Source organism: Leptodactylus fuscus, chromosome 8 (genome assembly GCF_031893055.1).
Source record: "Leptodactylus fuscus isolate aLepFus1 chromosome 8, aLepFus1.hap2, whole genome shotgun sequence".
Classification (NCBI taxonomy): domain Eukaryota; kingdom Metazoa; phylum Chordata; class Amphibia; order Anura; family Leptodactylidae; genus Leptodactylus; species Leptodactylus fuscus.
The window spans coordinates 71,190,191-71,212,888 of NC_134272.1; the positions used below are offsets into that span (position 1 = coordinate 71,190,191).

The window sequence follows — 22,698 nt, forward strand, 5'->3', positions numbered from 1 at the left end:
ACCTGTATAAACAAATAATCTAATAGCTGGAGATAATATCATGTATAAAACATCACATCAATCCCTCTCGGCCAGTTCTATAACTTTTGCAAAAAGCAACTTTCTACGATGCCGCCGAATGACAGAGCCCTTGCTGCTATAGTAGGTGAATTGCAGCGCCGGCTGCCAGCGGTCTATAATACAAGATGTATTATTATCACAAGCAGGCTGTTTTTTTTTTCCAGTTCAGGAAGATAGTAATGGTTACATAAAAAAGGAAAAAAAAACCTTATTACAGCAGCTTATGTTTTTCTTCAAAGATAACCGCATCAACTTCAATACAGACTCATCACATTCTCACCAGTCCGCCTAATGATGAAGGCACAGGTTGGATATCGACCATAAAAACATCTTATTTACTTAAATCATTTACTAACATTATGGCACATTTTTACAAGTTGGCCGGCCACTTCCGTAGAGTTGATGCCCACCTGCCGATGTCGGCATCATTGGGCAGATTGCCTGTAACTATCTGTCTTGAAGCCGGGCTCACCTATGCACTGATTACCTATTCTTCATAACACGATCCGGCTGGGAGCTGAATACATGCCGCTCTGTTGTTCGCAACTTAAATCCCTGACCAGGATTTCAGCCCCTGGCTGTCAGTGGATGAATGTACTTGATCAGTAGTGCAGTCAACCTTTATATTGACTGGGAAAAGAATCAGATAATAGAAATTACAGTTACCTCGGGAACTGGATGAGCTGGGGAAACTGTACCTGGCCAAACTATACTATAAGCGAAGCTTCTTTGTCTCCGGAAAAAGAAACATCTCCTTTGTTGAATGCTTAACTGCCTGTGTAAGTAGATATGATTGATTGATGGAGAGAAAACTCTATGACAGCCAGTCACATAACCTGCGGGAAGAGATGGGAAAAGACAAATAACACTTAATATATCCCTTCATTTCCAAAAACTGTTTAAGTCAACATTCATCTTTGGCGAAAATTTTGGGAGGGAAAGCGAAGGCTTGAAATTTTTTTGTTCCACTGAGATGAGATTTTAGTATATGGATATGTTCGGAGATTATAGGAATACATAAAACCTATAAAGTAGTCTGATTAGCACATAAATATACACAGTCCAGTCATATTAATGTGACCACCGCCTACTTTTGACGTCAACGTTAAATAACCAATCGCAGAAGGCACAGGTCATCAGCCATCTGGGTGCACTCATCATTGTGGAAGACACGATGGATCAGCACAAGTATGCATCTATCCTGGCGGACCATGTTCATCCCTACAAGCGAATTGTTTTTCCTCAGGATGATGGCAATGCGACGTGTCATAAAGCTCGCAGTGTACGTGCGTGGTTGGAGGAGCACCAGGATGAGTTTACCGTACTCCCTTGGCCAGCAAATTCCCCAGAGGTGAACCCAATCGAGAATCTGTGGGACCACCTCGATCGGGTTGTTCACGCCATGGATGCTCAACTGCATAACCTAGTGCAGGTGGCCACGGCACTGGAGTCGGCATGGCTCAACATCCTAGTGAACATCATCACAACATCCCCTCTCTTGCTGCACGTTTCGCAGCGGTCCAAAGGTGGTTATTCTGGATTTTGGCAGGTGGTCACATTAATGTGACTGGACTGTGTAAAACCAAGCAATCTCCAATGGCCTCAAAATTACAGGCGCAAAATTACGCGCTGTATACGATCGTAACTCCCATTGAAATCAATGGGATCTTTTTGAGCGTGCAAACTGCTGACACGCGTATACATGCCAGATTGCGCGCCACTTTACACCATGTGAACTCCCCCCTAGGCAGAGAGAATAATCATAATGGAGTTTTAGCTCGTTGACTGATTCCAATGGCGACCAACAGAAATGATAATTACTTATTATATATCTTTGGATTTGGATCAACACAAGAAGCACAGGAAGAAATTTGTAGAGTTACTCAAGTGTTTAAAGGGGTTTTCTGGGCCAAAAACATTGATGACATTTCCTAAGGATAGTTCATCAATATCAGATTGGTAGGAGTCCAACACTCAGCACCCCCACCAATCTGCTGTTCTCAGCAACTTCTACCTAGAGAATGGAGCAGGAAGCACAGAGCGCTGTTCTCTATGTAGTGGCCGGATTGGGTCATCTGAATAGGAGCTAAGATGCAGAGTACAGAGCTGTCCGCTTCCTGCAGATCGGTGGGGGTGTCAATATTAATATCAATATTGTTAATCTATAGATTCTTTAAAGCCCCTTAACATAGGGAGTTAATGTTCATGCAAACATTTGCTCCCGCTCCCTGCCCTGTCTATACATGCTCAGTGATCAGTTATCATACACCATTGATCACATATGTAATGCAGATATCGACATCACTGTGTTGACAGCCGTTCATGCACTGTTGACAAATACAAATTGTACAGAGACCAGCGATTGTTAACACCTATACTCACAATGATTACCAAATGCAAACAGAAGGTAAATAGGTGTCCATAGAATTAATATGGCATTGATCGGTGCGCATTTTGCGCAGGAAATCTACCCATGTAGAAATACCCTTAGGTCAAATATATTCCCAAGTAGACAGTAAAGTAATATTTAGTGCAAAATACTAAAGCAGCCTAAAGCGAGTTTTTCACATATCAACCCAGATAGATAGGTTAATGTCACCAAAACCCACCTTATCAACTCACATGGATAGGTTAATGTCACCAGAACCCAGAATATCAACCAAGATAGATAGGTTAGTGTCACCAGAATCCAGCTTCTCAACTCTGAGGGATAGGTTAATGTCACCAGAACCCAGCATATCAACCCAGTTAGATAGGTTAATATCACCAGAACCCAGCATATCAACCCAGTTGGATAGGTTACTGTCACCAAAACCCAGCATATCCACCCAGATAGATAGGTTAGTGTCACCAGAACCCAGCATATCAACCCATATAGACAGGTTAGGGTCACCTGAATCAGTGTTTTCCCCTTGTGAATTGCAGCTGAGAGGTTGATGTTTTGATGATATGCAAATAAGCTCTTTGGAGCAACAAAGGCCCTGCTGGTTACCTGTATAAAGCAACTCTGTCATTACTCAAAGAACTAATTTGCATATTGACAAGGTAGGTAGTGAATCACAAGCGGAAAATACTGCTTGATTCTTGTGACCTGAACCTATCAATCTGCAGGGCTGGGTTGACACACAGAATGTTAGGTATTTGATGGATGGAATTAGCTGCACATTCTAAAATATTTGTCACAACAATTCTAAGTTTTAAAAATTCATGCAATAAATAATAATATAACAAATAATATGGAGTGAGGGGCATCACAAGTAGCCATGAGGACACATAACTAGCCTTGGAATGAAGGCTTTACTCCACCATGACCACCTCCAGCCACAAGGTTGTACAATAAAGCGATTGCAATTACTTTGGTCTTCATTTTGTCCCCTGTGTGTTTTCCTAATACATAGGGAATATTATAGGTATTAACTGAACCAGCTGAACATGGTGCATAAAATCCAGAGAAATATTGTAATACTTTGCCTCTCTGTTAATAGTGGATTTCGCACAGCCATTAGAGTAAATGCAACATCAACATCTTGGTTAAACAGGTTAAATGAAACCTATTACAGAAAAGTTTTCTTTCATTTCCCTAAACAAGTGCCAATCTTATCCATGGGCTCTGAATGGAGTTGAGCTGTAATATCAAATACAACATATTGCTATTGACTGGAAAACAAGTAGAACTTATTCTCTAGTCTGTCTGTAAAAGGAATTGTCCAAGAGCGGAAAAAATTGGGGCAAGGGCCAAGAAACTAAATCTGTCCACAGTCTGCCAAAAATCTAGAGTTGGTGGGCAATAGAAGTCCTCCGAGAAGGAGGAGATTTCCATGTTTGAGCCAAACCCAACTGTGGCAGTGGCAGTAATCCATCCCTAATTCCTCAGAAATAGCATAAACCAGATTTGACCAAACTAAATGGGCACGTCGACTGAAAGATCAGCAATTTTTTTTTTTTTTAATGTAGATTGTGAGCCCCACATAGGGCTCACAATGTACATTTTTCCCTATCAGTATGTCTTTTTTTGGAATATGGGATGGAAATCCATGCAAACACGGGGAGAACATACAAACTCCTTACAGATGGTTTTCTGCCCTTGGCGGGATTTGAACACCAGGACTCCAGCGCTGCAAGGCTGCAGTGCTAACCACTGAGCCACCGTGTGGCCCCCAGATCAGCAACTTTTGTCTCGAAAATATCTCCTATACTTAGGCCACTTAAAGGGAATCTATCACCATCAAAATCTCTACTACCCATTCACATGTTCTGTTGGTTAGTGACATAACTTTTTTGTCTTGATGTCGACAAAATAAACTTTTAATCCTTGAAGGAGCAGTTCAGTGCTCCGAGGAGAGGACATTCCAGCCAGTTCACCAGTTTTCGTCTGTGGTGGCCACCGAGCAAAACCTCCTAACAAAAAGATTGACAGGTCTTGACAGCATCCACAGGCAGAGCAGGTTCTCCGGCAGATGTGGCCAAGCCCTGGGTGCACCAAACTGATAAATACATAAGAGCAAAAGTTGATTTTTTTTCCACATCAGGATTACATGGACACAAAAAGTTACAATTCTGTGTAAAAGTTTAGGCAAGTATGGAAAAAAATGCTGCGAAGAAAGTATGACTTCAAATATAGAAGTGTTAACTGTTTATTAAGAAAATGCTAAGTTAACGGACAAAAGAGAAATGTAAATCCTATCAATATTTGGTGTGACCTTTGCCCTTTGGAGGAGGAGTCCTGGAGGAGAGGTATGACTCCCATAGAGCCCTGATCTCAACATCATTCAGCCCGTCTGGGATGACATGAAGAGACAGAAGGATTGGAGCAAGCCTACATCCACAGAAGATCTGGGCTTAGTTCTCCAAGATGGCGGCGGGAACAACCTCCCTGCCAAGTTCAGCCAAAAACTGTCTGCAAGTAACACAAAAAACTGATGGAAGGCAAAGGGCAAAGGTTACACCAAATATTGATGTGATTTAGATTCTCATTTCAAGATTTCCTTATTTGTGTTAGGTACAGGGATTCCGTTCCCCTCTTCGCATGAAAGAAAAGCGCTGCCCTTTTCATGCAGAAACCGAACGGAAACCACACGGACCTCATTATAGTCTATGGGGTCCATGGGTTACCTAAGGTAACTGCATTTTTATGTGGATTATGGTTCCCAAGTGGACCTTTCCAAACGGAAACCCGAGTGCAGATGTGAACCGGGCCTTAGCTGACAATAAACTACTAATACTTCTATTTTTGAAGGCTTTCTTACTTTGTAACATTCTTTTTCTACACTTTTTCCCAGTACTGTATGTTCGCTTTGTCACTAACTGCAAATACAGTGGAATATAGAAGAATTAGAAGAGATTTTGGTGGTGGTAGATAACTTTTAATCTAATCACAGGCCTCTCGACCGTGATGACTTCCGCACCTACTACTCAAAAGTGGTTGAAACCATTCCAATAATTTTTAGTGAATTGGATAAGAACTTTCCATGTAGGTCTGTTTGCTTTTTCTATGGTTACACCAAGTCTAATAATTTCCCATAGTAAATATCATAATTGATTTTGATCCTTTATCATAAGCATCATACATACACTGAGAATATTAGGAGTCATAAGGTTATTATAATACTGATAGTAGCAATACAACCACTACATGGTGGTAACATGGTCTACTGACTGTGTGCCATTTTGAAAACCATACTCATGCCATTGAGTTTTAGCTGTTCAGTACAAGAAGTTGTAATGGACAGCAGATCGTGGAGCTACTGGGCCACCTAACTGGATTCACTTTGGGACACTTTCGAAGAGCATTATCAGTGGCGTAGCTAGGAATGGCGGGACCCCGTTGCGAACTTTTGACATGGGCCCCCACCTTCCTGACCGACACGGATGCCGAAGACCTCAACCGACCCCCATCTCAACAGTGGCCCCTGATCACAGTATTATGCCCCATAATGACCCCAGTACACAGTATTATGCCCCATAGTGGCCCCTGCACACAGTATGATGCCCCATAGTGGCCCCTGCACACAGTATTATGCCTCACTGTGGACACCCATGAACAATTATTATACTCTGGGGTCTTTTCAGACCCAAGAGTATAATAATTGGAGACCAAAGGGGGATACCAACATAAAAAAACAGTCACTGACCTATCCCTGGCTCCGCTGCAGTCCTCGGTAGTGTTGGCCATCTTCAATTGGGACATCACATGACCCAGGACGCAGGTCCCGTTCATGTGGCGTCAGATTCGTCACACAACTAGGCCGAAGCCTATACGGAGCGCAGAGAGGTAAGTAACATGTTTAGTATGTTCTCTTACCTCTCCGATCATTATACTCGGGGGTCTGAAAAGACCCCCGAGTATAATAATGTTTGTGGGGCCCGCGGTGTCACTTACCGATCCCGGCCACTGGGAGGATCGGTAAGTAAATAGGGCCCGTTACCAGCTGGAGTAACTCCAACTGGTATCGGCCTATTAAAAACCCCAAAAAACGCAGTGGTAGCGGCTGTCGCCAGGCCCCTAAATGTCCCGGGCCCTGTGGTAGCCTTTACCCCTGCTACCCCAGTAGTTATGCCACTGAGCATTATATAAGTAGTCTCTCCATATTTCAGGGAGGTTTGCAGGGAGGTTGTCATATTTTAATGCCTGTATAGGGAATATGGTCTTGGCCGTGAGAGACTACCAGATCAATGCCTTTCAAAGTAGTCTCGGTGAAAGTGGCAGCTGACCCAAAGACCTCAAAGACGCCGGTATAAAGTACGAGAGAGTCAGGCAAAAGCATAATCAAGTTTGGCCCAAAGGTCAGGCAGCAAGGAAGCAGAGTTGAGGCCAAGATCCAAAGATCCATACACGGATAAACAGGAGAACAAGGAATCAAGCCAAGGTCACAAAACGGAATAGGTGATCCAAGAACCGTATTGCTCGGGTGCAGCGTAAAGGGCTGTACAGGTTAAACTTGACAAGAGCAACTTGGGCCATGGCTGGCCTCTAATATGGTCGCTTTGATTTTGCCCCGAGCAACAAAATGACCAATCTAATATCGGTTTTCCCTATCTAAATCTCTACAAAGAAAAGGACTCTGTGGAAATACAGACATTTACCATTTGAGAAAATAGCAAGTTTTATGAAATATATTTTCACGAGAAAACTTTAAAAAGGGCTTCAATTGTGCTCAGGTGAGACCATTAAATTTGTCCCCTGGCAATTTCCGTCTATGCTTCCAGTACTTAAGATAAAAAAAAAAAGTCATGCAGATAAACCTTAGCAGGTTGCATTATGGTAATCTTTTCATAACACTGAAGTGTTCTTGAGAAATCTTCCAGTGTATTATGCACACACACACATTTCATTTTTCATAGAGTAAAGAAAGTCTTGCATTTCCATTTTTCCGCAGCACAAATGTATTTATTGGGGCCAATCAAAGAAAATCACTCAAGCAGCTACATTATGTACATGTTCTGTCACAGTAAATCCCCCCCAAAGCAAAGGTTTGCATAAAAATCGCTATTGACAACAAATATATAAACACGAGGTCATTTCAAGATTACCGCACATTTCTGCTTTTAGATGCCGTTTCCCGTAAGGTATCGGAAGGTATTGGTGTCTTTACTGGAACAATCCCAAGTGTCCATAAAAGTTTTTAGGATTTCTGTTTTACCTATCCTTAGGATAGCTCATCAATATCGGATCAGTGGGGTCCGCTACCCTGGACCTCTATTAGTCTGTCAATCAGCATTAGGACAAGCCATAGAGCCTCCGCCCTACTTACCGAGCACAGGTGCCTTGGCCTTGTTTCAGTTGATGATTGGCTGAGAGGTGGAGCTTAGCAAAGGGAGGTGGGTCTTAGCAGAGGGGTCAGGGTTAACAATCTTCCTATCACAGTGCAATATGATCAGAAGGGATAGGCTGCTGCCCTAGCCAGTTCTCTTAGGGTATGTTCATCTGATGGGCTGACCGGCACACGGTGTAGTTGAGCAGAACTGGCTCAACACTGCTGAGTCTCTGCATACCCATAGGAATGCATTGGCCAGCCTTCGGCCAATCAGCGCTGGCTCTGCCGGAGGAGGCGGATTCTAAGGTCGGACCTGAATGGAGACTGGTGTGGAGCGATCTTAGACTCCGCCTCCTCCAGCAGAGCCAGCGCTGATTGGTCGAATCCCGTACTCTTGCCAATCAGCGCTGTCCAATGCATTCCTATGGGAAAAAGTTTATCTCACAAAAATCACAATTACACCCCCGATAGAGCCCCAAAAAGTTATTTTTAATAACATTCCCCCCTAAATAAAGGTTATCCCTAGCTATCCCTGCCTGTACAGCTATCCCTGTCTCTTAGTCACAAAGTTCACATTCTCATATGACCCGGATTTGAAATCCACTATTCGTCTAAAATGGAGGTCACCTGATTTCGGCAGCCAATGACTTTTTCCGATTTTTTTCAATGCCCCCGTTGTCGTAGTTCCTGTCCCACCTCCCCTGCGCTGTTATTGGTGCAAAAAAAGACTTCTGTGTGTGAGGCTGCATACAGATATGAGTGAAGGAGAAGGATACCTGAGGCTCCATATTCCAGAAATGCAATGTTTTTTGTTGCAGATTTTGCTGCAGTTTTTTTTAGCCATAGTTAGGAGTGGCTACAAAAGGAATGGGGAATGTAAAGGAAGCTCTTAGACGTTTCCCTTCTGTTAATTCCACTCCTGACTTTGGCTAAAAAAAACATGCAACATAAAAACGCAGTGTCCATAACATAGACCTTAGTTAAAGTGGTCTACCCTTCTTATAAATGGATAGCATATATTGCTAGGCTACGACCGCTTAGACATCCATTGATCCTAAGAATAAAGGGACAGCAGTGGTGATTTAGTACTACATCCACTTCTAAATATTCCTGTCTCAGTGGCGCACCTGGCAACTTCTAAATTTTCCCTGCTCAGTGGCGCTCCTAGCTACCGGGTAGGGTACTGCAGCAGGCCACATTGACTTGAAATTTCACCAGGATTCTGCCATGTATGTGTCAATACAGTGAAGGAAACACCGATAAAAGAATAGCCCTCCATTTGGGATTGTGGGGTCCCAGTGATCATATCCCTCCCATCATGAAGTAATGTCATATCCTAGCAATATGCCATCTTATTATGAGATGGAAAATGCTATATATTATCTATACTCCAAAACAGTCTTGCAAAATAAAATAAGACCTAATACAAGTATATAAATAGAAAAAAAATTACATGTTCTACAAACAAGTGCATGTTTAATGATGTCCCCTATAGAGCCCTTATTACCTATATAATAGATGGGACATATAGCAGCAACATTACACACTGTGCTGCGATAGAGATGGCGAAACGGAAGCCTCATGAATAAGCCTATTCTTCCAGTGAGAAGTTTCCGTGACATCACAAACAAGAATCGTTTTCATGCCGAGCATTTGCACTGTCAATATAATGTGTTTTATGTACATGACTCTCGGCTTCTTGAGCTCTCAGCAATCCCTTCATCTTTCCTCTGTCCAAATCACAGCTCTTTGAAGCTCCGCTCCTAGGCCAACTCTAATACTCCTCTTTTTAGATAAGATCATCTGGGAGCTTATAATTAACTTTCCTATTTACTGAAACGGTGGCAGCGAAACACATCAACATGTGTATGGAAAGAACAAGTCCCACTGATCTCATGTAGACATGCCATAATTCGATCAGACTAAGTGACCTCTCTAAACCATATACAAATGATGAAAAGGGAGACTATTCATATGGCGGAGCTCCCGGGAAATTGGGCATGTTCTGTGTATCTGTAACTTTGATGAGTGCCCTTTTAAAATGTAATAGGCACTTTTTGGAAAGAAAAAAGTCATATTTAAAAGGTAATGTATCAGATGTACCATTCTTTTACTCCAACTAAATTTCTCCCCTCTTTCATCTCCTACTTGAGATATACTTTTGGTAAAGCCCCCAACCTTTTTGACTCTAATTCGCGGATACTTTCAACTCCTAATTCCATGTAAATTTTATTCCGTCACTTGACATATTACAACCAGTATCTCCTCTTGTAGTAAAAACAATTGTTGATAAAAAATAGGCAAAAACTTACAAAAAATCTCAAGTCCAGTGGTATCCATATACACCGGACCAACAAATTATCTAAACAAATAGTAATGGCAGATGTTGGGGAAAAGAGGACCTTCTCGCCATCTCCACCAACTCTAGTTATTTGCATCCTTTACCCATTGGTGTTCCACTGATTCTGGCATAGTTAGAATTTTTTTTCTCTAGTTCCTACCATTCTTAAGAAATCAGTGCACTTAATTGTGGTGCCTGATATGCCAATTAAACACTCTACTGTCAAGTGGGTGGTCTCAGGAAGGATAAACAAGGGGGTGTGTCTCAGAGCTTCCTGACCCCATCCAATCAGAGGCAGATAGTGTTATAGCTCAGAATCATGCCCCATTCCAGGAATACCCGCCTGATATGAGGCACCAAAACTAACAGCACTGATTTTTCAGCAATGGTGGGAACTAGAGAAAAAATTCCAACTGTGCTGGAATCTTGAACCTATTAAAGGATGCAAAAAAAGAGGTGGTAAAGGGACAGGTGCCTTGGTAAAGGACATTTGCATTTGCATTGGCCATCACCAATGATCGTTTGCTAATTTCATGGTCTGTTGAATTCATCTGACTTCTATTGCACGTGTATGGGAACCTTATGACTGCTGCATTGTTTGTGGTCTGTGACCATGGGGACAAATAGTTCTGCATGCAGTGGTTGAACAATAAGGAGTAAATGTTGGAAGGATGGAAAAATCCTTTAAATGGATTTTCCAAGCCGATCAATTGAAGATCAGCAGGGATCAGATACATGGATTTTCAAAAACAAAAAGAATATGCCAATATTTACCCTCCTATTCCTCCATGCAACTGCTACAGTGGTCACCTAACATTAGGATGCCAAGTTATATTACAAAAAGGGACAGCAGGAGCAGGAGGTACCCTGAGGCTGATGGTTCCTCCAAATAACAGAGGGTGAGGACTAATAGCCAAGCCCCATTGACATTGGATTGTCCACCTCAGACCATGGTCTATGGGCAGCTTTAGTTACGGGATCCTGATTGAACACAATAGACAAGTGCTCTTCATTACTAAACAAAAGCAAATTCATTCTACTGACAGACGCCGATTACTTCAAAGAAATTTTTGTAGGTGATCCGTACCTGTTTCATCTGCAAGTTTAGAGTAGGAGACGTCTTTAAGCAATTGCAGTCATCATCTAAGAGCTAAGGACTTCTAGATCAGTGAAAGGATAGTGTCACAAGTCCCCGGCGACCCACTCACAGAGAACAAGAAAGTATTGATATGATATAGCATACAGCTCCGTGCTGGTCACGCTATCTGCAGAATTACTGGCAGGGGTTAATTGCTCAAATAGCAAATAAAATGCAGAGAAAAGCGTATAATTATGGAGAACAGAAAGGCCATGCTCAATTTTGTAGCTTCAGTTGCATAAGTAAGATCTTCAAAAGGGAACAGGGAGACAGAAAACAATCATTGTTGTTGCTGCTAATCGGAAGGGAACAGCGAAAGTACATATAGCAATGGGATCCGACATCGCTCACAGGTTACCGCAATCTGGAACAATGGATTCTTCTGCAATTACTTGTTCCTACTCTCTGCCTTTACTTAACTATACCCTATGGGTTAGGGTAACTAGGTGTATAGAGGGGCTCATCCAACAGGTCAGGACCCTACACTACTGCCATAAGGAAACAGTGCAGGGCTCAAGTCCAGAATCAGCATCTGGCAAACCCAGACAAGTGCCAGGCTGCTGGATTTAAAACGCTATAAAAGATCTGGGTTCAGGGTGTCAATGATATCTAGGGGACTAGTTTTTGAGAAACAAAAATTTCCACTAAAATCTAACAATTAACCCAATAATACAGCACAGTGATCAATCTATAATGCATCTTATACTGAATTGATATCATTGATAATTCCACTTGAGGCTAACGCCCCACGTTGCGGAAACGCAGTGTGTTGTTACTGATTTTGCTATGGTTTTTTTTTTACCCAATGCTTTTAGACATTTCCTTTCTGGCAAATCTACTCCTGACTTTGGCTCAAAAAACCACAACAAAATCTGCAACAAAAAAATGCTGCGTTTCCACAAGACTAAGGCCCCACGGGGAGTCCCGCAGCAAAAAAGCACTGTGGGAAAAACCTACACTCTAAGACCTAGTTCATGCGGGGATGGAAGCCGCGTCAAAATCAGGACCAAAATACATTTGCCGCAACTGTCAGTCGTGGCTTCCTGCTCCAGAGTAGGCCCAAAATGAATGGGCCTAGACCAGAGGGTGCTGCGCGAGGGGGACGCCGCGGCTCGATGAGCCGAGGAATCCGCTTGAAGAAAGGGCAGCTCGCTAGATCACTAGCGGTCTCCATAGACCACCATTGAGGGGGCGGATTATGACGTGGATTCCGTGCCATAATCCGCCCCCTCTGTGGCCGTATGAACTAGCCCTAAGCTTGTATGTTGCTTTGGGACCAACTCTTGCCGTGTTTTATCACAGCATATCCACCATGACATACTGACAGCATTGCACTTGTCCCCTGTTTGTGTTGCACATAAATTTGGGAAAGAACTATATCTTTTTTCATACATTATGACTACAGCCGAAACGTAACACTGAAACATGTAACAGGAAATGGAAAAATTCTGCACTGCACATATAGTTCAATGAACCTAATGAAGAACACACCAGCAGTATACACAAGCACTTGGCCCCGAGCCATCCGTGCGACAGCTGCACATTTTTTTAATGTAAGTTGATAAGTTGAGACAATGTATGCAGCCTTTACAATGATATATTTTGAGGTTGGATACGGTAAGCTACAATTTACAACCTGTCACGAGACTATAATATAAACGCCACTCCTTCCTGTTGTCCCAATGCACCAAAAACGGAGAAAATCTGCAACCAGTCTTGATGAAAAATATCCTACAGTTTCTACAGTTATGAAGGCCTATGTGTCTCCATGGTAACAGACAGAAAACAAATCTGATGTAGTCTGATCCTGCTGTTTAAAAATTGACCTTTTACCACCATCACCAATTCAAGCTCTTAGCCTGTGTTTGTAGATGCCTCTCCACTAATTCCAGCACAGTTGGAATTTCCTCTCTAGCCCCCACCATTCCTGAGCAACAAGCATAGTTAGTTTTGATGCCTGATGTGCCATTTAAGTTCTGTAATGTCAGGTGGGCGGTGTCAGGCAGGGGGTGTGATTCAGAGCTCCAATCAGAGGCAACTGGTGTCAGAGCTTAGAGTCACACCCCTTGTCTGCTCCTGCCTGACACCGCCCTCCTGACAGTACAGAGACTAAATAGTATATCAGGCACCAAAACTAACAGCATTGATTGCTCGGGAATGGTGGGGGCTAGAGAAAAAATTCCAACTGTGCCAGAATTAGCATCTATTAAATGTTGTAAAGAGCTAGACTTGATGGAGGTGGTGAAAGGTCCCCCTTAATCATACTCTACAAGTTGACTAGGAAAAAATAGCTCAAGGTCAAGGTGGAAATCACTTCAGAAAGTGATTGCAAAAATAAAATATACATTTTTAGCTTTTCCCTTACCTACCATGACATTAATTGTGTCAATGTACCTTTAATAGCTGTCGGTTGAACATTCCTTCAGGTGACAGCTATTCCTTCTGACTCATCCATACATATATAATCTCAGTTTTGCCGAGGGTATATGTGTATTTATTGAGAACATTGTCTGGCAGATCATGTATTGGGCAATGAAATTCAATACGTCTTATCATTTCCTGATAGTCAATGTTGAGGTTTTTCGACTTACTGCAGTATATATGGCCATTTTAAGATAATTCCTTACAACGTTTCCAACCAAGGTATTTGGCATCTGGAGTTTTTCTGAACTTTCTGATCATTGTGCGCATTTGTCATTCTCTATGGTCAGATCTGCTCATTGTAAATTGAGCTATTGAGGACACACTTAATGACAGGACCACCAGGGCAGACACAGGCAGGCCTAAATAAACCTTTCCACTTGTTAATCTCTAAAACAGGTAGAACGTCTGCTCTATGTCCGCGCGGCTATTGACAGCGGCAGAATAAATATATTATATCATTCCACAATCCTATTAAATAGAGGAGTTTTTGGATACTCCTAATAAATACTGAATATAAGCCCATGGAAATACTCATGTCGAGAGGAGGATGGAATTATGGCCGATAACGGGCTTTCATTGCTGAACGTACAAAAATAAATAAATAATAATAATTGTAATAGCCTGTGCGGAAATGCGTTGGGTCATTGACTTTCTGTTCTGGTTATAAGGTGCAAATTATGAATGGAAGACCCCAATGATCTAGACAATCCTAATAAAATATTTGAATGGGGTTTCTAAACCAGAAATCCATAACACAAGTCCTTAGAATACTCAGAGAAACTGTGAGTTGTTATTAAAGGGGTAGACTAGGGAGTTAAGATCTGGGAGACACTGGATGATGGACCCTGGCGTTGCCATCTGCTGGGTCAACTGGTTGGAAACTGCCCACAACTAAAAGGTTGTTTTGCCCCCTTCCTCCTCCTCTGATCTGTTAGGTAAATTACCTGTGTTATAGTTGGGGCTGGAACCACTGGGTGAGCTGGGGACAGATCACTGGGTCCAAAATCCAGTGTCTGCTGGATCAGTTAAGGTGATATTAACTCCCTGGACAACTCCCTTAAATAAAAATCAAATAAGAAATTTCCAAATTATTCTCCAAAATTAAAAAAACAACAAAAAAAAAACGGTGAGAGCAAATATAAGATCCATAAACAGTTGTGCAATTGGGATCCCGTTGGCACCCGTTTTTGCTGAGACCAGTGATTGACTGCCGAGGTCTTGTACAAGTATAGCACATCATCGATGCAGGGAAGTAGACATAGACCAGAGGGGGCAATGGTGGTGATCAGTCACCGATCGGCTGAATGAAGAAGACACAGCACTCGGGTGAGCGCTTGGACCTCTTCTCCATGAATGTGATGTCACATCTGATGTCATGCATGAGTTATGTGGTCCTTCAGCAGCTCAGTCCCATTCTAGTGAAACGCAACATAAGGAACAGAATAAATCTTCAGCATTTACGTGAGTACTGCGGACCCTACACTAAGCTGATACACGATGGTGCCAATGATCAAACCCTCACCAATCTAATCTTCATAACCTATGAGACAATTTTCTGTTTTTATTAATTTTTCTTATTCCCATCAATCTTGCAGAGTATGTAAACCACATTATGTGCTATTAAGAAAATGAAATGTCACCAAATTGAAGGCTCCAAAGTAACCTAAAAAAACCAAACCTATAAACCACCAATAAACCTAGTCAACAATTAAATAACCTGCTATACAGAGTATGAAAAACTTCTTGTAAGACACGATCATTATTTCCTCCCAGGGAACAACAAACTACCTGACCTAGTTAAATATATACAATTTATTTCTGTGACCTTTGTACAGTGGGAAACAGGTAGATATGGCGCCCCAGCAAAAAAAAAAAAAAAAATAAAAATACAGGAAAATATAACATTTACTTTGGACATCTTGGAGTGTTCTCAAACCAAGACTTGTACATTAGCTCTAGAGCAAACATCTATTGCTGTAAAGGTCAACATGTCTTCTGAGATGATTTGACATCAGTTCTAATGCCCAATAAATATCTTCACCTCTTTCTTTCCATCACCTTTTCCTCCTTCCATTTTCCCCAGATGTGCACTGGCTACCAAATACGAATCCCCCTAAATATATTCCATTTCATATAAACATTATTTTTGGGTTTAGTTTTTGCGGCTTTCGCTTAGCGGTAAAAATGATACGTTGCCTTCATTCTGCTGGTCGGTACGATCACGGCGATACCAAATTTACATAGTTTTTGATATATTTTATTAAACTTTTTTCATCTTTCACATGGCATGGGCATAGTCTGACATCTGACATTACCTTTTTTTTTATTATTTCTATCTACATAGCTGTGTGAGGGCTTATTTTTTGCAGAGCAAACTGTAGTTGTTACTGATGCCATTTTGGGGTAGGCCTGACTTTTTGATCTCTTAGTCCTTAGAAGATGAGGATGAAGAAACGAAAAACGAGCCCACTGGAAAGGGGTAAAGTATCTCAACTAGAGATGAGCGAACAGTAAAATGTTCGAGGTTCGATATTCGTTTCGAGTAGCCCCTCAATATTCGACTACTCGAATCGAATATTGAACCCTATTATAGTCTATGGGGGGAAAATGCTCGTTTCAGGGGTAGGCAACATTCGATCAAATTATACTTACCAAGTTCACGAGTGAGGGTCGGGCTGGATCCTCCGAGCAGTCTTCTCCGTGTAGCGTCCCCGCGGCATCTTCCGGCTCTGAATTCACTGTGCCAGCCATCAGGCCTGGGCAGAGCCGACTGCGCATGTCCGCACTATAAGCAGACATGTGCAGTCGGCTCTGCCCAGGCCCGATGCCTGGCAGAGTGAATTCAGAGCCAGAAGACGCCGCGGGGAAGCTGCACGGAGAAGACTTCTAAAGGTAGGAGAAGAACCAGCATTGATTGGCCGACTGTATAGCATTCGGCCAATCAATGCTGATTCTGCATCAAACTTTTACATTCGAATAGCGAGTGGTTTTCGATCGAGTACGAGTATTTCGAATATCGTAGTATTCAATCGAACACCTACTCGATCGAGTACTACTTGCTCATCTCTAATCTCAACATACTGTATAAGGTTTACATTACAAATCCCATCTGTTACTTAGATTTTCTAAAAACAAATATAAATGGCAGAACAGATTTGTTTGTTGCAGAGAATTTAGTTTTCTATACTAAATTCATGATGTCTTTTGATCATGTTGGCCATCTTCACCCATCGTTCGAGGGCTATGAACACAAGTTGCAAAATATTTTTTGCACGTGAGCTCAAAAAGTTGCAAATCCCTCCACTATATGGAGATATGTATTCGATTATGTGTAATGTAATCAGGTGTTTTATTCACTCCCACAGTAATAGAATGCCATGAAACTTCTTTCCTCCTATAGATATAGGTAGTCTTGAAACGTTACAGAGTAGGAACACTCTAGTAGTGCATTAAAGTTGCTAATGCTCTTCTGACTAAGTAGCTGTAGAGTTACAAACCATTCCTGGCGTTAGCATCAGCATAAGAATTGTGCATTTGGAGCATCATGGCCTGGGTTTCCATGGGTGAGCGGCTAAATACAAGACTTACGCAATGCAAAGGAGTGGTGTAAAGCACAGCGCCATCATAGGGCTCTGAAGGGGTGGAAATATTCTGTGCAGTGCCCACTCACACGTCTCTATCTGGCCATCTGATTGAAAAGTTTGAGTTTTTAGAATGCCAGGAGACTGTTACCTACCTGACTGTATTGTACCCCCTGAAAAGTTTGGGGGAGGAGGGATAGTGGTAGGGGTTGATTCCAGTGAAATCTTAATGCTTCAGCATACCAAGACATTTTGGAGATAAAATTCCAGCATCAACGAAGTAAAAAAAATCAACCCTTATTTCATATCAATAAACTAAAAAAATCCAAAAACAAGGATCCAAGAAGAGGATATAAGAAATAGCCTATGTGTTTCAGAGCAAAACTGGCTCCTTACTCATGGCTTACTCTTGGCTATATTTTGGACAATTGTATACTTCAAACTTTGTAGGAACACTTTGGGCAAAGTCATTTCATGTTTCAGCAAGACATCATTACGGGAACTTGACCGGTCTCACAGAGCCCTGACCTCAACCCATGGAACACCTTTCAGAATAAATGCAACCAAGATTGTGTCAGACTCCCAAAATCATGGTCTAACCTCCTAAATGTTCCTCTGGAAATGGGCAAAAATTGACAACTACACATCGGTGTGACTCTTGTAGAAGACCTTCTCAGAAGAGTGAAAGATGTTTTCACTGCCAAGGGGAACCAACTTCAGTTAATGCCATTGGATTGAGAATGGGATGTCATGAAAGTTCCTGTAGGTGTAATGAGTAGATGTCCATATGGTATATCAGCATCTCCCTCCTTAATCTAACCCGACCCCAGATAAGGTGCCACAGTTGACGTTGACTGCTTAATATCAGCAAATTGGGGTAATAGGAAATACCTTAAACATGGAGAGGGATGATGAGTCCAGAAGGCACAAAACCATATTTGTGTAGTGTTTATCCTCAGGAACGCTAAACTGGAAAAAACATCAAGTTGGCCTTTCCTAATTCGTCTGCCGGAAGGTGGTGAGTGACAGTCTACAGGACAAACTTCTCCAAACTCTATAAACAGCAAAATGGCTTAAAAAAGAAATCTATAATAGTGTTGCAATATTTTTACATGTAAATAAACTCCTGGCAAGATACATGACAGCGATCACATTCATCCTTAGAAAGCCAGTCAAGGATATAAATGTTATTACATAAACCTGACCGACTCTGAGCATGTCATAAGACTTCCATTGTGTTTCATTTAGAATTTGGGTTATTAACTGAAATATATATGATGTCAATGTCAGAGATATTCGTCAATACTATTTCTCTGTATATGGCACCAATACGCGCAACTATGGTCTGGTTATATTTGAGGAATAGTAAATTTAGATGTTAGACTATGTTCACACATGTCATTAGGAGATTTTTTCACAGATTCTGTTACACATTATGGATGAAAAAGTCTTTCCGTAGGTCTTTTGCATTTGGCAAAACGATGGAGATCATAAGGGATACCTAAAGGACCACATTATGGTTAACTGGTGATCTGGGGTTCTAGCGGTGACATTATGCTCAACTGGTGGTCTGGGGTGACGAGTCAGTTGTTTGCCACTAAAAGACCTTAAATGTCCTTGGGCACATGTGGTTTTATATACTGCTAGAAGGCCGACAGTGCACTGAATTCAGTGCATTGTTGACCTTCCTGTTATGTGCCCTGGGGGAAGAGCTATTGGTGCTGTGTGACTGTCAGAAGGGTGTTCCTGATAGTCTAGCTGGGAACGCCCCTCCTAACAGTCTGCCCGTAGCACTGTTCTGTGAGGGGCATTCCTTGCTGCCCAGCCATGACGCTGAATGGTGAGAAACGCTCCCCAGTACTAGTCTATGGACAAGACTGTCAGGAGGAGTGGTGGCCTTCCTCAACACTCAGCGTCATGGCTGGGTGACAATGAATCCCCCCTCACAGTATAGTGCTACAGACAGACTGTTAGGAGGGGTATTCCCAGCTAGACTGTTAGGAACACCCTTCTGACAGTGAAAAGCTATCAGTAACGGTACCAATAGCTCTCCCCCCGGGCACATAACGGGAATGCCGACAGTGTGCTAAATTCTGCACACTGTTGGCTTTCTAGCGGTATATAAAACCACATGTGCCCGAGGATATGAAAGGTTTTCTTTAAGTAAGTTTTTGTTTAATAGTTGGGAAGGAATTTTTTTCCTCTGACATTGGGCATTTTGCATCAGCCTAGATCTGATGGACCTGTATCTTCTTCCAACCTCATCTACTATATTCCTATGTTACTATATAGGTGCACTATTTGGCAATATTATCACAATGTTACTTTCCATTTGTCTTTGGAAGAATTAGGTAATACAATTAATGTTACAAAAGCCGCCATCCCAGGAAAGTAAAATACTGGGTTGTTATATTTAGTGGCTATTCCCAACTCCATTATGCAATGGAAACCTGGGAAACAAAACCTCAGTTTAGATGTCAACATATAAAGATCATTGTCTGTGATTTTCTCATGTCATCAGGTCTCGCTGGAGATAGCAGAGTGACACATGGATCATTGTATATTGCCCTAAGATGCTCTGTGACCTCTACAGATGGAAATGTCTCCCTTTGACATAGTTTACTTCTTATTTTTAGCTAAAGGATGATAGAGAAAACTTATTGGTGTATTCATTGTTTTTCTCAACAGAAATGTTTCAAAGTCACTGCAGACTTGCGGCAAGGTCAATCTGCTTAACCAGTTTTAATATAGACAATCATACCGCCATTATTTTAGAAAGTCAAAAAATATGCAACAAAATCTGCATTAAAAAAAGTTACTTTTTTGCAGCATGGGGCCCCACAGGAAACGCCCTTGACGCGGAAACGCCACGGGAAAAATCACAGCGTTTTACAGTATCTGCAAAGTGGATGAGATTCATGTGAATCCCATGCCCACTTTGCGTTTCAAACCGCAGCATGGACACCCTGCAATTTCCAAAACCGGCGTGGTTTTGGAAATTGAAGCATGTCAATTATATCTACGGAAACGATGGAGGCTTTCCCGTAGATATAATAATAACAGAAAGTCCACAGCGGAAAACTCTGTGAACTTTCTGTTTAAAGTGCTGCGGGAAGAACTACGATGCCTTCCCTCCGTGGTTTTTCCCGCAGTGCTTTAGGGCTACGTATCGTCCCATGGGGCCTTAGCCTAAAAGGGGCTCTATCAGCAGATTTATGGGTTATGAGCTAAAGATATTCCTAAATAGCCTTTAAAAAGGCTATTGAGGTGCTGCTATTAGTGTGTAAAAAGACCCCCCCCCCCGTTTTTGTTAATTACCTTGGTAATCGACATGTATATTAGCTGGATCGTGCACGTTCGTGTCGTGCACCCTTTAGCGTCATAGCTTCTGCACGCCCACCGCTGCCTCCAAGCCCCCCCCCTCCTGCTTATTCATGGCGGTTTCTACTGAAAGCACGCACATGCGCAATAGTGCTCCCTCTGGCGCGCAATGCTCTCTATGGGAAAATGGCGCTGGTGTGTGCGCAGTAGTGCACCAGAGGGAGCGCTACTGTGCATGCGCGTGCTTTCAATAGAAACCGCCGTGAATCAGCAAGAGGAGAGGGAACTTGGAGGAAGCAGTGAGCGTGCACGATCCAGCTAATTTACATATCGATTACCAAGGTAAAGGCTATTCAGGAATATCTTTAGCTCATAACCCGTAAATCTGCTGATAGAGCCCCTTTAAGGTGTATATGGGCCACTGGGCAGCAAAGACATAGTAAGTCACCTCTCTTATCACACATGCAACCATAAAGCATGTTACTCAGATATCCAAGAATCCCCCCACATCCAGTGGGCTTCTATGAAAACTGACTGCCGGGTTTCCGTCTCCTGTCCAGTTTTATTGGTAATTTTTGCAGTGGAGACATATTTAACTCCTGTTGACCTCTTGTGTTAAAAAGTGGGCAATGTGAATACTACTCTGCAGTGCTGAAGAAAAACCAAGGTGATTTTTTTTAACCTTATCAGTCTTTAGCTTCCTCTCTCCTGAAGGCCAGATCAATACAGAACAATTTTTACTCCTTTTAGCCTTTGCTTCGGGCTTTGGCTACAAAATAAAAATCACAATCTAACCAAAGTGACCTGTGAACACACAAACAAAGTTATATTAGTTTTCCAACAAAGAACATTTATATATAAGGTCCCACGACTCTATTTATCCTCACCACACTGAGCAACAGAGGTCACACATGTGACCCGGAAAGACAAAAACATCAAACCCAGCGCGTTTCCAGACACTGAATACTGGGCGCATCCATGCCCACTGCTCCATTCACGCTCCTCCTCACTCTGGTTGTGTAGTGAGGATTAACGGGTGGGGGGATCGGGTTCTGGACCACCATTCTAGTGACTGGCAGGGTAATGGAGTCATTTTTGTGCCACGTTGGTAAACTAGTTGGCTTGTTACATATTTGCTTTGAAAGGAATTAAGGAAAGTATAGAAATTTGAATCATATAAATATATTGTATCAATCTAAGGGCGCTATTTATCTAAACACTGTCAGCTATTTATGAAGGAGTTGGAGGTGGAGTGTGGAAAAATAGAGGAGTGGGAATCAGAGTTGAAAGATGGTTTACCAAATCCACAGCCCTGTCTAAGCAGGGCGACAGTCTGGAAATGTGATTGTCAACAGGAGTGCCACGGTGATTCAGAAGGGAAATGGCTGCTTGTCTTCCTCAACTATATCAGCATCCTGAGGATGCCGATATAGTTGAAAAGAATGGTAGAGCAGAAAGCCTTTAGCTTCCTGCTCTAGCACTCGGCATTTGCTAGTAATGCCCGGTGAAGGCCTGATGCACCAAGCTGCAGACAAGAACATTAGAGCTCGGGGGGAACAAGGATGGGTAAGTGTTATTTATGTGTTTGTTTGTTTTTTAATTTGTATAGCACAACTACAGTGTGGGATGGCTGTTTTGTATCTGAGGACTACTGGAGAACATTGTTATGTGTCTGGGAACCACTGGGGAGTATTACTAGGTCTCTGGGTGCCCACTACGAAGCATTATAAAGTGTTGGCCACTGGGGAACCATATACGGTGTGTCGGGCCACTGGGGGAGCATAGGCAGTGGTGGTCATGCTAATATTGAGGTGATTTGTATATTGGTGGGGCAACTAAAGGACAGGGTGGTGATGGTGAATTTTGATATGTGCTGGATGGGAAGTATAACATGGTGTAGCTTTAATAGGTTTGCATCAAACCTGCACTGCAAAAAATCCATGTAGCGAGGTTTTCTAAATTTACAAATAAAATAAATTTAAATTCCATCTGTAAATTTAAAAATGTGCTAGAATTTATTTTTTTTAGAACAATCTAAAAAGTTGGGAAACACTAGTCAAGAAAGTGGTATGTAAGGTT

General features: G+C 42.2%; 1 protein-coding gene across 3 annotated transcripts in view; it reads right to left on the minus strand.

Moving 5' to 3' along the window:
• Positions 1 to 22,698, minus strand: part of METAP1D (methionyl aminopeptidase type 1D, mitochondrial) — a 129,223-nt gene that overhangs the window by 63,288 nt on the left and 43,237 nt on the right. Inside the window, exon 2 of one of the 3 annotated variants that reach the window (XM_075284152.1) lies at positions 727 to 896. The exons of the other annotated variants lie outside the window; for them this stretch is intronic. Coding sequence (XP_075140253.1) covers positions 727 to 896 — 170 coding nt within the window. The remainder of the gene's footprint in view (positions 1 to 726; positions 897 to 22,698) is intronic. 3 annotated transcript variants of the gene reach the window in all.